General features: G+C 35.1%; 1 protein-coding gene across 3 annotated transcripts in view; it reads right to left on the bottom strand.

Moving 5' to 3' along the window:
- Positions 1-8,596, bottom strand: part of LOC123307633 — a 35,620-nt gene extending 27,024 nt beyond the window's left edge. For 2 of the 3 annotated variants that reach the window (XM_044890019.1, XM_044890020.1), the window contains exon 1: positions 8,363-8,596. Coding sequence is in view for 1 of the 3 variants with exons in the window: in XM_044890020.1 (XP_044745955.1) it covers positions 8,363-8,380 (18 nt within the window). In the remaining 2 variants the exon portion in view is untranslated. The remainder of the gene's footprint in view (positions 1-8,362) is intronic. The other variant, XM_044890021.1, reaches the window with a different exon arrangement.
- Positions 8,597-12,421: the final 3,825 nt, after the last annotated feature.

Raw genomic sequence — 12,421 nt, 5'->3', positions numbered from 1 at the left:
ACTATTCAAATATGGGGTTTTAAAATTTAAACTGCTTGGTTTCGAGATTACGATTTGGCAACAGCGCCTACTAGACGATGAAAAGAACAATGCCCCATCAGCTTGTTTATAAAATAACATCTGTTGATTTACAGGCGCCTACTTACTGGCGAGCCTCAACTGCAACCGGCCATAAAAATCCCATAAAATTTCACGACCTTCCTCGTTCGTCGTAGACTTCATAGACAGCCATCTTTGTCTATCGCATCAAGATAATGTATTTGTTGTCTTTTATTATCAAGGCATATTTCAGTCGATGTTGCCAACTTGAGCAATCGAAATGAAACGCCTTAAATTTTAAATACCCATTTTTATTTTTCATTTTCAAGTGCATAAAATATTTGTTTTTTTTTGGGAAACGGTTGAAATGGTTATTTCAAAATGTGATGTTTCAAAGATATTTCATAAAAAATACAAAAATCATTTTGGTCAGAAGGAGTATTCCCTATTGCTGTGATGTCTTCTTTGCTAGTCCTTAATGCTTTTCCGATTAATTTTATGTTAAGACAATGCAATAGTTTTTCAAATGGATCTAATATTGATTTGTTCAGTTGTACAGTAAAGGATATCAAGAGATCATTGTGTGTGATAAGATTTGAAGATATCTTTTGAAAGTAGACTTTTTTATGTTGTTCGGTGTAAATATTCGAATTATAGCCAAGCAGTTAGCACTCTTTCATGTTGTTACTACTTTAGTGGTTGTTAGTTATCTAATAATGAATGAATAAAAACCCGGGAAAGAAAAAATTCCATTTGTTGAAATTTTGTTTAACTTACTGTGCAATACTATTTTTAATATTCATGTACCTATTACATATCTTTGAAGTTTGTAGTATTATAGAACTTTGGAACAAGATATCGATAACTTCGTTGTGAATGGTTTTTGAAAATAAGTGGCACACGTGAATGAGATTTACTACCATTGATATTGCTATACACTAACGTCCAGTTTCATAATCAAACCTAAAGTCCCTTTAAATTTAAAGCTTCCTTTAACCCTACTAAAAATTATAGTAAAGGAAGCTTTAAGCTTAAAGTGACTTTAAATTTGATTATGAAACTGGACGTAAATAAATAAATAACTACCATTGATCTGACGTTTCGTGTATTTCAAGTTTCGAATTATAAAATTGCTCCTTCGAGTTTAACAAGTTAGAGAAGTTGCCATTTTTGAGTCTAATTTTTTTCTGTCAGCAGAAAGAGTCAACATCCAAAGAGGAGGCAGTAAAAATACACCTTTTAAGGACACTCTTTAGAGTATCAGGTGCGTTTGGGAAACCATTTTAATGTCGTTTGAATAAAAAAGAATTCACTATCTAGTTCTAGGTACTTAAGGAAATGACAGACAACATAGAATATTTCCCACTTATAAATAAATAATATAAATCCGTATATTTTCGATGTATCAAAAGACGTTTTCACTTTCGCAAAAGCAGTCGAGGACCGCGTCAAACTTCGCGAAAGAGAAATCGAAAGAGGGAAATAAAAAGACGAGACCGTATCGACCCGCCAAAAGTTCATTGACAAACATTCCCGCAACCGACATGTGTGATAAACGAGGAAGAAGTGCATGCGGGGTCCTTGAAACACATAAATAAGTTTTATCACGGATCCTTGACCCAGATATGCTCTTCCATCAAACAAAAATGTAAACAGCAGCGCAGCCGACGGGACGGGAGTCTGGTGGGACTGAATGAATTCCAGAGATTTCCTCTAATAAGATGCAAGGGAAATAAGAATGGGTTCCTTTGCTCCGTCTCGGCATGCATGAATGGGAGAGTTTGAGGGCACCGACACATAATTCGATTCCGAGATAAGCGATTCCCCGAGTGGCCTAGTATCGGCCAACGGACGGATTGTTACGATACAGGTGAATAGGTGATTTCAATACGAGGATACGAACGGCGAACGATAACAGATAAATAAATGTACATACTGATATACAGGATGTCTGTAAACAAATGCGAAGGACTTAGAGAGATGATTCCTCGATGAAAAAATCTTTTTTTCGAAATCAATCAAGATACAGCTTTTCGAAGGCGATGGCGAGTTGACAGTTTTTAATTTTTTTTACGGGTTCTAAGAAATACTGAGTCATAAAACTATACATAATATGAAGCACTAAATGGATTGTACCTACTCACACAATTTTTTTAGATATCGATTCAAATTCATTCTGGGAGGATTCTGCATTTCCTGAAACTTTTTAGGGTTTTCACTCCCAATCTCCTGACAAATTAGTGCAAGAGTTTACGCAGGAGCAAATCGTTTATTTCAATTTTTCAATAGATTTTTTTCCAGAGATTGGAAGTGAAAACCCTAAAAAATTGCAGGAATTTTTCTTATATCTCATAACTGTATCATCGGGGGTTATAACAACCCCTTATGATTTTCCTTCCTTTTCGTGGGATAGATTGCCGAAAAATCTTATATCTCTAAAATACATGCATCAACTCTCTGCCTCATAAACCTTCGTATACTGCTTGTAAGCCTTTATTTATTCCGAGAAAGGTCTCAACTCTATCGAAATTTTGCAAGAGACTTTTTTTCTCCAGAATTGAATATTTTTCGAAATCTATCCCGAGAAAACAATTTTTGAAGGAAAATCATAAGGGGTTGTTATTTTCAACCCCTAATAATAAAGTTATGAGATTTAAAAAAATTGTGAGAGTATGTCTCAGTGTTTTTTAGAACCCGTAAAAAAAATTAAAAACTGTCAACTCGTAATCGCCTTCCAAAGGCTGTATCTTGGAAGGGAGGTCGATTTCGAAAAAATTTATAGGAACTACCCCTGCTTATTTTCATCGAGGAATCATCTTCCCTAGTCCTTAGCATTTGTTTACAGACACCCTGTATAGTGCGAGTCTCTAATTATTCTCCTTTTAAAGACAGTTTTTCTGGTGTGAATATGATCGGATATTTCGATTAGTCTTACAACTTGCGCTCTTTTTGATGTGAGAAAATGTTATACAGCGTGTTCCTAATTGGAGATATGGCGTTATCGATAATTTTTTTAATTGGCAATCCTAATTTTTAATGACCATCGGAATTTTGTCCGTTTTTACGACGTTCAACGTTGATTTTCACAAAGCGACAAACTGATATGAATATCATTGCTAATTTTTGCTCAATACGATTTTGTTTGACAAAAAATTATGAACAAATATATTTTGACATTACATTCTTAAACTGCCCGAATTATTCCTTTGAGTTAAATCAAATTTTTTTTTACGACAAGGAAAAAGAATTTGATATTTGTTACGAATGTGTAACTTTATACAATACCATTGCTTTGGAGGAAAATTATCTATGATATTTTCTTACATGAAAAAAAGGCAGAATTTGAAATAATAACCGTCTACACTGTTTTAGTGCTCATTTCAAAAAGAGAAAATGAATATCTTACATCAGAAACCACTAATTTATATATGGTTTTCATTATAATTCAATTCAATCAGTTCGCCATCTCGAAAAGTCAGAAATTTTTTTATTCGTCGAACGGAAAAAGAATTTTTTCATTGAAGAACAAATATTCATTCATGTTAGTAACTTTCCGAGGTGCAATTATCTCTTCTATGAATTTCCACATGAAGAAATTTCTCGTAAAGTCTCGCCATTGGCTACAATTCGTATCCTGGTGAAAAAAGACATTCGTTAGGGGCTACCATCTTTTCAACGAAAGTGGAAACTATTGTAATATCCGTAACTTTTACTTATCGTTCAAGTGTTCCGGCAACACCCCAAAAATTTATATTTGGGTAAGCGTTTTACATACATATTAGGATCTACAAAATCCTCAAAATGACATGATGAGAAATAAATAACAGAAATATGTAATAAATCTCCATCGTCATCACAATTAAAAACGTATCATTCACAGAATAAAATTCGCAACCACCTCTCACGCCTACCCGGATCCTTGTGTCACATATTATCAGCTCGGAACGACCAAGAGCGGTGTCGTGAGTTATGCACACGTGAATGGGTTTCCTTTATCGTCCCAATCTTAAATATGGAGGAATTCCCCGTCGTCGGACGGCTCAAACGATTCATGACGTAGATATGACGTCATTCCCCGACGACGTCTTGTTGCCCCTTTCATGAGCGTTCTTTCTCTCTATTGTCCACATAAAAAGCTTATTATGGTGTGGTTGTAAACGGGACTTGCAGACGGGACATTTATTAGGTATACAGCTGATTTTTTGTTGTTATCTTTCATTCACGATTCTTTTTCCTGATGCGGGTTGGTTCGGTCGTGAGCTGGAACCGTTCGTTACTTGTCGTCGATTGAATCCACAGATCACAGAAACTTGTGTGATTGAATCGATGGCCAAATGGGATTAAATCGATGGTGGTAAGTGTCGCTTCTATTCGATGGAATATGTACATATTCTAACTATGAAGCCCAAGTATTCATTTTTGACAGCAGATCAATTTTTTATAACATTCGACGAAAGAAGGATAATAATAAAATTCATAATAACCAAGGATAAAAACAACTCTATGAATCGAACCGATTCGACATTGCAACCACTGAAGTTGGCCCTCTGTGATAGGTGCCAACTTCAATCTGTAACATATTCTGATTTTGCAAGTAATTTCTGTGATCTGGCTACTTGTCAAAATTGTCCATTGTTTTCCTTCATGGACTAACGTATTCATCTTTGACAGCAGATCCATTTTTTCGGTTCCATTCGCCGAAAAAAAAGGTAAAATTAAAATTCATAATAACTATGCAAGAACAAAAACCGCTCTATGAATCGAATCGAACCGATGTCACATTGCAACCACTGCGCTCTGTGATCGGTGCCAACTTCAACCTATTCCGATTTTGGAAATGATTTCTGTGATCTGGCTAGTTGTCAAAATTGTCCAATGTTTTCCTCCATGGACTAACGTATTAATTTTTGACAGCAGATCCATTTTGCTGTTCCATTCGCCGAAAAAAATATAAACTTGAAATTCCATTCGAGAGTTTCAAGAAAATTGAGAAAAAGAATCAGAATTATTGACAACATTCTCATCTAATGAAGAGAAGAATAAGAAAAATCTTTTGACAGTTCGATTTTGGAGCATAGACCAGAGAATAACGCCGAAAACCATTCCAGTATCTGGATTTTCAGCATTTAGATTGTCATCGCAGGAGAATCGAGAGAGCAGCGGAGGCCCCTATCCACGCAAACGTCGCCAGCTGAATGAGCCAGATATCGGTCCGACATTTGTGTAAATGGAAACGGTAACTCCCACCGTTGCTATGACAACAAACCAACGCTTTCTGTTAGACCAAGTTGCTACCTAGCGATCGATTTTGAATTCCTGATGCGAAATTGGTGGTTCACGATCCAAAATTTCAGGATCTATACTACCTCGGAACCAGTTGAACGCTACCCCCACTCCGATCTCTTCCACATTTTAACAGTTTGACGTTTCCATCGCCAAAGGAATACTTTTCTTTGGTTTTCCTTCTATGACACAATGCACATAGTGAATTAACGTCCATAGATGATGAAAACGGATAGAATGTTCGAGGAAATTCTCTCAGAAGGTGACAAGAACGACAATTTTTTTTCGGAAATTTTATTAATCGAGTCACTATGGTATTCTTCTTTCGAAATATCGTAGGGAAAACGAGGCCAGTAGGCCTATTCAGAAACTAGCCGAGCTTGAATTCAATGATTTAAAAAATGATGTTTTTCTCAAAAACCTATTATCCTCTCTTCCCGAGAAAAGTGTTTGAAAATGTAGAAAAAGCCCAACGTAACTATAACGTTGAAAGCAGAATTTGAACGCTAGCCGACGGATCGAAAGCACAGAGCTGGATAGTAGGTTATACCACGTGAATTTCTGTGTAGAGAGCTAAAAACGTTCGTTTATTATAAGCGCGGAACGGACAAAGCAACGGTATAATCTAGAAAGCGGGACACGGCTTGCTTGGTCGCTACAATGCAGATAGAAACACCTTATAGCTAAGATCGGCGCCGTTCCATTGTTTCCATTGCGCCATCCTTTCCTATCACAGAATTTATATATACAGCGCGAATTATTTTCATCGTACTCTGTGGATGACAGTGGCAGTACACTGTCCAATGATTGGATGGCAGTGGCAGTACACTGTCCAATGATTGATTGAAAAACATGAAGATGCGGGTACATATTTTCTTATTTCACGCGGTGAGAAACAGTTTAAAAAGGAAGTTAAATCAATGTTGATGAAAGGATGCTTTTATAATGTTCAAGAGTTTTTTGATAATTATATCATCTAATTCTCTTTCAAATACTCTGTTTTCTTTCTGTATTATTAACTGTGTTATCTTTGTGTTTCCATTATGTTTTTGTTGTTTCAATGTTTTTTTTTTCTCTATGACGATTCCTATACATTTATGTGATGTCTTAAAGGAGGAATAAAATTATTATTATTATTATTATCAACCGTCAACATAATTCAATTTGAGACAAGAGTTGAGAGGATAGTTGTCGATGATAACGATTCTAGTATACAATTTCATAAGGAGATTTGACTAAGTATTTTTCGAAATCTGCTGGTACCAGAATATAATCCCTGAACATTTCAGTGGAAATAAAGAAAAAACAACAAACGTACAATTCAAAAGTGGTGTTGATGATTTAGTTGAATTGTCGACTGGGAATTAAAAAAAAACGAGACCTTTTTTCAATTTGAGCAGATGATCACCAAAACCCCAGGAGTGAAACGTGAAGGTTATCTGACGAAAGAATTCAGCACCCTGTATAGAGAAGGCGAGAATTCAAGCGACAATTTGTTGTCATTAAAATCCCCAATAACACCTTCTTCTGTATTCACATGATATACCGGAACACCCTGTAGAATTTCCATACAAATTTATAAGATAGTTTAGGTATACCGTGATTTCGTCAAGTCAACAAATAACTTGATTTATTTGTCAGTTAAATTGAACAAGATCTTCAAATCTTACACTCAGTTTGTGAGACTTTCTTGATGAAGTCATTCGGTGGCGAAACTATTTAGTGAAATATTGAAATGGAATATGAGGATCTTTAACTAAATTAGGCTGGATTTCCACCAACTATCCAAAGGCGTAAAAAAAAAATTCAAGTTGCGTAAGGCCTTTTAATAAGCAGTCTCAGCCATCTCAATCTGGTTGAAAGCTATAAGGCGTACACCTAGTACAGGATTATTATAGCAGAGCAAAAACAGTGTCAAAAATTAGTTATACTGAAATTGAGTTTGTGATGAACAAGCTTGGCCAGGAATATTCACCAACATTATGACAATAAGCTAAGATTACGTTTTGTCAAATAATTTCGGCATCACCTATTGGCGGTGTTTCATATATCGCTTTCCTTCCCTTAACATCAGTCGATAGGCTATCAAAAATGAGCAATTTACAAAGGGAAAAGGGTTTTTCCAACGCTTGATTTCTTAGGTAGATAATAATAGATCTACAAACCACATTTGATTGCAAAAATTCGGTTTGAAAGTTCTGGGAACCCTGATATTCTCGAATGAGGAATCTTTATGCTTCTTCAGAGATGAGTTAGGGGAAAAACCTAACCTAATGGTGAGAAAAACGCACAATTGAATTCAGAAAAATTTTCCGTAAAGTAGAAGTTTTTCATCATCCGAAATTATTACGCATGAAGGAACTGATTTTCAGCGGAGGATCGCACGCAAACATCAGAAAAGACCGCGATCAACAGACTACAGATCCTGAAATGACAACTAGTTGGAAAAACAAGTGAATGCGGTAAACAACGAAACGTCCAAAGCTGGCGCCGTCTCTGAAGATAGTATAATATAAATGTCGTCCAGTGGACCAGCCGAGTAGCTCACGTAACCGACGAGCTCCGAGCGTGCGCAAGCACCCACTACTCCACTGGTCCGCAATGCATAAAACCAATTCAATGCATTACGATGGGATTCCGGTCGTTTCCAAACAAAACACATGCCATAGGTAACGAGATCAAGTTTGACAGTTGTCACGTGGATGGACCCGCGAATTCAAAAATCGGACCGCTGAAATGCTCGTTTTGGCGTTTGGTGTGGTGAAAAACGCCACTTCGTGTTGGTTTCGGCATTTCCTATCTAATCCAAACGCTCTAGATAAAAATACACGCTCGTTAGGTCGAAAATCGAGAAGCGCGCCAAAATACAAAAACTCGAAATTTGGAAATTTTCGGTTATTATCGAAAGTGTGGTGTCTGCGATAGAATGCGGACTCAGATTTATACCTCTCTCGAAGCAACTGAGCGTTCGAACAAAGCAAGACAGGGACTTTCACGGGGGGAATTCCAGCAAAAATGGGAAATATCAGATAAACCTTACCTGAGATTCAAACCACATGATTAAATGGGAATCGGAAACGTCATTGTTGCGTATTGCAACATGTCACATGAAAATCGCACACACGTAAACACCAACTATCTTACGGAGGAGCGCTGTACAGTCTAACTCAAACTTTAACACAGCAATACGTTGTTCATAGGAACAAGCGTCAAGCGCAAGCCAACAGAGGAAAACGACAAGACCGGTCTGAGCAGTTCGGCCGTTTCCGTCTCGCTTCGACCGGATTCGGTCCACCTGCACGTTGTGTGTTGTAAAACCGCTCGCTTGCAAAGGTTAGGTTATGTTGAAGTCCGTAGTTTCGGTGGAAGGGGAGACTCAGGGCTGTATCACCAATTTCAAAATGTGTTGCGTTGTATAATACGTTCCATGAAATCAGAGATTTCGTTCTGGGAATTCTACGAATGTGAGCAGTGGAACTGCACTCCGGTGTTTGGAAATATTCTCTTTCGAATTGCTGTGAATGATTTTCACAAGATTAATTCGTATGAAAACAAAAATTCGAGATTAATGAATCAAAATTTATTTATCTATATATGTATTCCTCAACAAATATTGCGATTTTATCAAATAATTTTCGCACGATCAGAGTAGGCTTGTTTGAAATAACCACGATTGTTACAAGATCTGAAATATGAACCTCCTAAAGGCACTTTTTTACGTAGAATCTACTGACGAGCTCAAAATATTTTTTCATTTCGAATCATTAGGCGAACTTTCGTTTTTTTAAATGCAAAATTCTATTGGGTTTGTCATTTTTTTATTGAAAAAAATCTTTTGTTAGTACATTCAGAGTATAAAAATGCCTAAGAAGAGAAGTTTCAGATCTATAACTGCAAGGACGAAAAAGTTATGAGAACTTTTCGAAATCTTCAAAATCTCAATCATCATCAAACTCAAAAACGAAGAATCGTAGGGGATGACGGTTTTCAACATAATTTGTTTCTCTGAAAAAGAGCTCGGAAATGTTTGTTCCGTTTCCTTCTAGCTCTTATAGTTCTTTCTGATCCCTTTAGTAGACAACGAATTTTGCTCACCCTGTATAGGGTGGGCAAATTTAGATGTTTTAGCACTACAGCTTTTAAACCAGTGGAGATAAAAGAAATCGGATACCCCATTATCGTTCTCTTTTTCTGAGAAACTAACAAAAGTTGTAGTCATTTTTGGCCACCTTCTTTTGTTTTCGAGTTATAAGCGAAAATTGGAAAAATGGCGATTTCGAAATAAAATATCTCCGCTAATACTCATGATAGAGCTCTGAAATTGAAACATTATACAGGCCCTTTTTTTTAAGTAGAATCCAGTGGCGTGCTTGTCTTTTAGCAGGATTTTTGAAATGGGAACACTAGATTTCTGTGCAATTTTTTGAAAGCTTAATTTTTACTGAGTTCAAAAATACATTACATCATATAATTTGTATCAATATAAACAATAGAAAATGGTCAAAAACCTTTTTTCTCGATATTTCTATGGTTTCAACTTTTGACGAGCACAGAAAATTAGAGCTTCCTATAATAAGAGCAATCTCCTTCCGGCAATGTCATTCTTTCTATGCTTTTTACCAATTTTCACAAAATTTGAATCTTGGAGAAATTGAGTAAGAAGCATAGAAATGAAAGGACTAATAGAAGGAGACTGTGGTAATCATAATATGCTACATTTTTCTATTCTCATCAAAAGTTGAAACCATAGAAATATTGAGAAAAAAGGTTTTCGACCATTTTTTATTATTTATAATATATTGAAGCAAACCATATGATGTTATATATTTTTGAAATCAGTAAAAATTAAGCTTTCAAAAAATTACACGGAAATCTTGTGTTCCCATTCAAAAAAATATAACTTTGGGTCATAGCTTCGTAATTAAAAATCCTGCTAAAAAGGCAAGCACGCCACTAGATTCTACTTAAAAAAGTGCTTGTATAATGTTTTAATTTCAGAGCTCTATCATCAGTATTAGCGGAGATATAAATTTATTTCGAAATCACCATTTTTCCAATTTTCGCTTATAACGCGAAAACAAAAGAAGGTGGCCGAAAATGACTACAACTTTTGTTAGTTTCTCAGAAAAAGAGAACGAGAATGGGGTATCAGATTTTGTCTATCTCCACTGGTTTAAAAGCTGTAGTGCTAAAACATCGAAATTTGCCCACCCTGTACATACCTTCGGAGATACAGTCTGTTGGACTTAAATTTTGTTTTCATAAATTTTTATAAATTCTTAAGGGGATAATAGCATTTCAATTTTGGGGGATATATTGTACTCAGGGGATTTCTAATATTTTATGTTTTTTTTTTCATTCTCATACTCATTCATTCAATGTTCAATGCCGTATCCCATTACCAAGAATAAACCTACAAAAAGATTGAAAAAAAAATCGGTGCTATCAAACCCTAATTTCCTGGGGCTACTTGCGACTGTGTGCCCCCCTAATTCTCATACAAAGCCCAAGTTGCGAAGTTTTCGAAGGTATTGTGTCTGAAGTCACCCCTAACTCCTACGTCAGTGAGGATAAGGGCTATTTGATGTCTTTTTCAGATTTTTTCGACTTTTCTCCACAAAAAAGGTACCCTCCTCCAAAAGCCGCTAGGATATAACATTTGCGAGAAAAGTGACTTCAAAGTTATCAAAACACCAATATTTGGTAATCAATACTTTTTATTCGAACTTCTCAAAATTTACGCAGGAGAAAATTTTAATTTTTTAATTGATTTTGTTCCAGAGATTGAAGTGAAAACCCTAAAAAGTTTCAGAAAATGCAGAATCCTCCAAGATTGAATTTCAATCGATAACTCATTATCGGATTCGAGAAATTTTACTAATAAAACTTCTTATGGACTTTTGCATCACCATATATATGATGGCTTCCCATTTGGGTTCAGACGGTCAATTGTTCGTTTGGTGATGAAAGCTTGAATTTTAATGTTCTTCTCCGTTTTTTAGCTCAAAATGGCATGACAAAAATTTCTATAATCTTATTTTAATTTTATATCAACGAAATTATCAGTGATGATATTTTGGTGGATTTTTATTTTTGAGTTATAGTTTTGTGAATATGACGCAAAAATAAATTTTGTTTCAGCAAAATCTCCTTTATTTTATAATATACTGTCCAATTCGATTTCAGAAATGCTGAAAAATCACATTCTCAAAGCCATTAAATTCTCAAATTCAAAGATTATTATTCGGATCCTCACATAAATATCTAACCATGCATTATTACCAGCTTATTAGCTCCACTAAGAGTACTAAGACAAAACACAAATTTTTTTATATCAATAAATTAATACTAATATGTATCTGAAAAATAACTCATACATAGGAAATTTCACAATTGACGATTCACCGGATTCACAAAAAATTTTGTGAACACTGTGAGTGGAGCTTATATATAGTCCGTTAATTCTGGGATTTACCTACTTAAAAGAGTATGAAAAAATTTTTTGTTGGAAACAAATAATGATGATTAGTTGAAAGAGTTATATGATTTGTTCATATAAAACTATATTTCTAAAATTATACAAATTTAGGTACTTGACTGATTATTACTATGATCAGTTAATTCGTCTTTTTATTGAAACAAAATAATTTTTAATTATTTTAGTTCCGAAGAAGTGATAATACACCAAACAGCCACAAAATATTATGCTATATGTTAAAGATGACACTGGAACAATCTTTGGATTAAAATCATATAATAAAGCGAATCGAATTTCCTGTTCATAATACATTAAACCTACCTAAGGACAAAATACAATATGTTCATAGCTATCGTGCGTAACCTACAATAAAATATTGCAAACAATTATTTCCAACGAAATTTCATCAAAATAAAATGATTTGTTAGTTCTAATGGTTCCTTTTAGACTGAAAAAATTACTTTCGGGGTAACAGAGGACCATATGAGGAGTCAGAAATGGGCACTCAAACATCTCCTAAGCATACTAGTTCCTGAATTATTGAATGTTTCCCGAGAATCATAAAATATTCAAATCCCTGTAATGCCTAAATTGTTTAATTTATTTCGATAATATTTTGCA

This window comes from Coccinella septempunctata, chromosome 2 (assembly GCF_907165205.1).
Source record: "Coccinella septempunctata chromosome 2, icCocSept1.1, whole genome shotgun sequence".
Classification (NCBI taxonomy): Eukaryota; Metazoa; Arthropoda; class Insecta; order Coleoptera; family Coccinellidae; genus Coccinella; species Coccinella septempunctata.
Note: the sequence above shows the minus strand (reverse complement) of the source record. Positions and strands in the feature narration are given on the sequence as shown.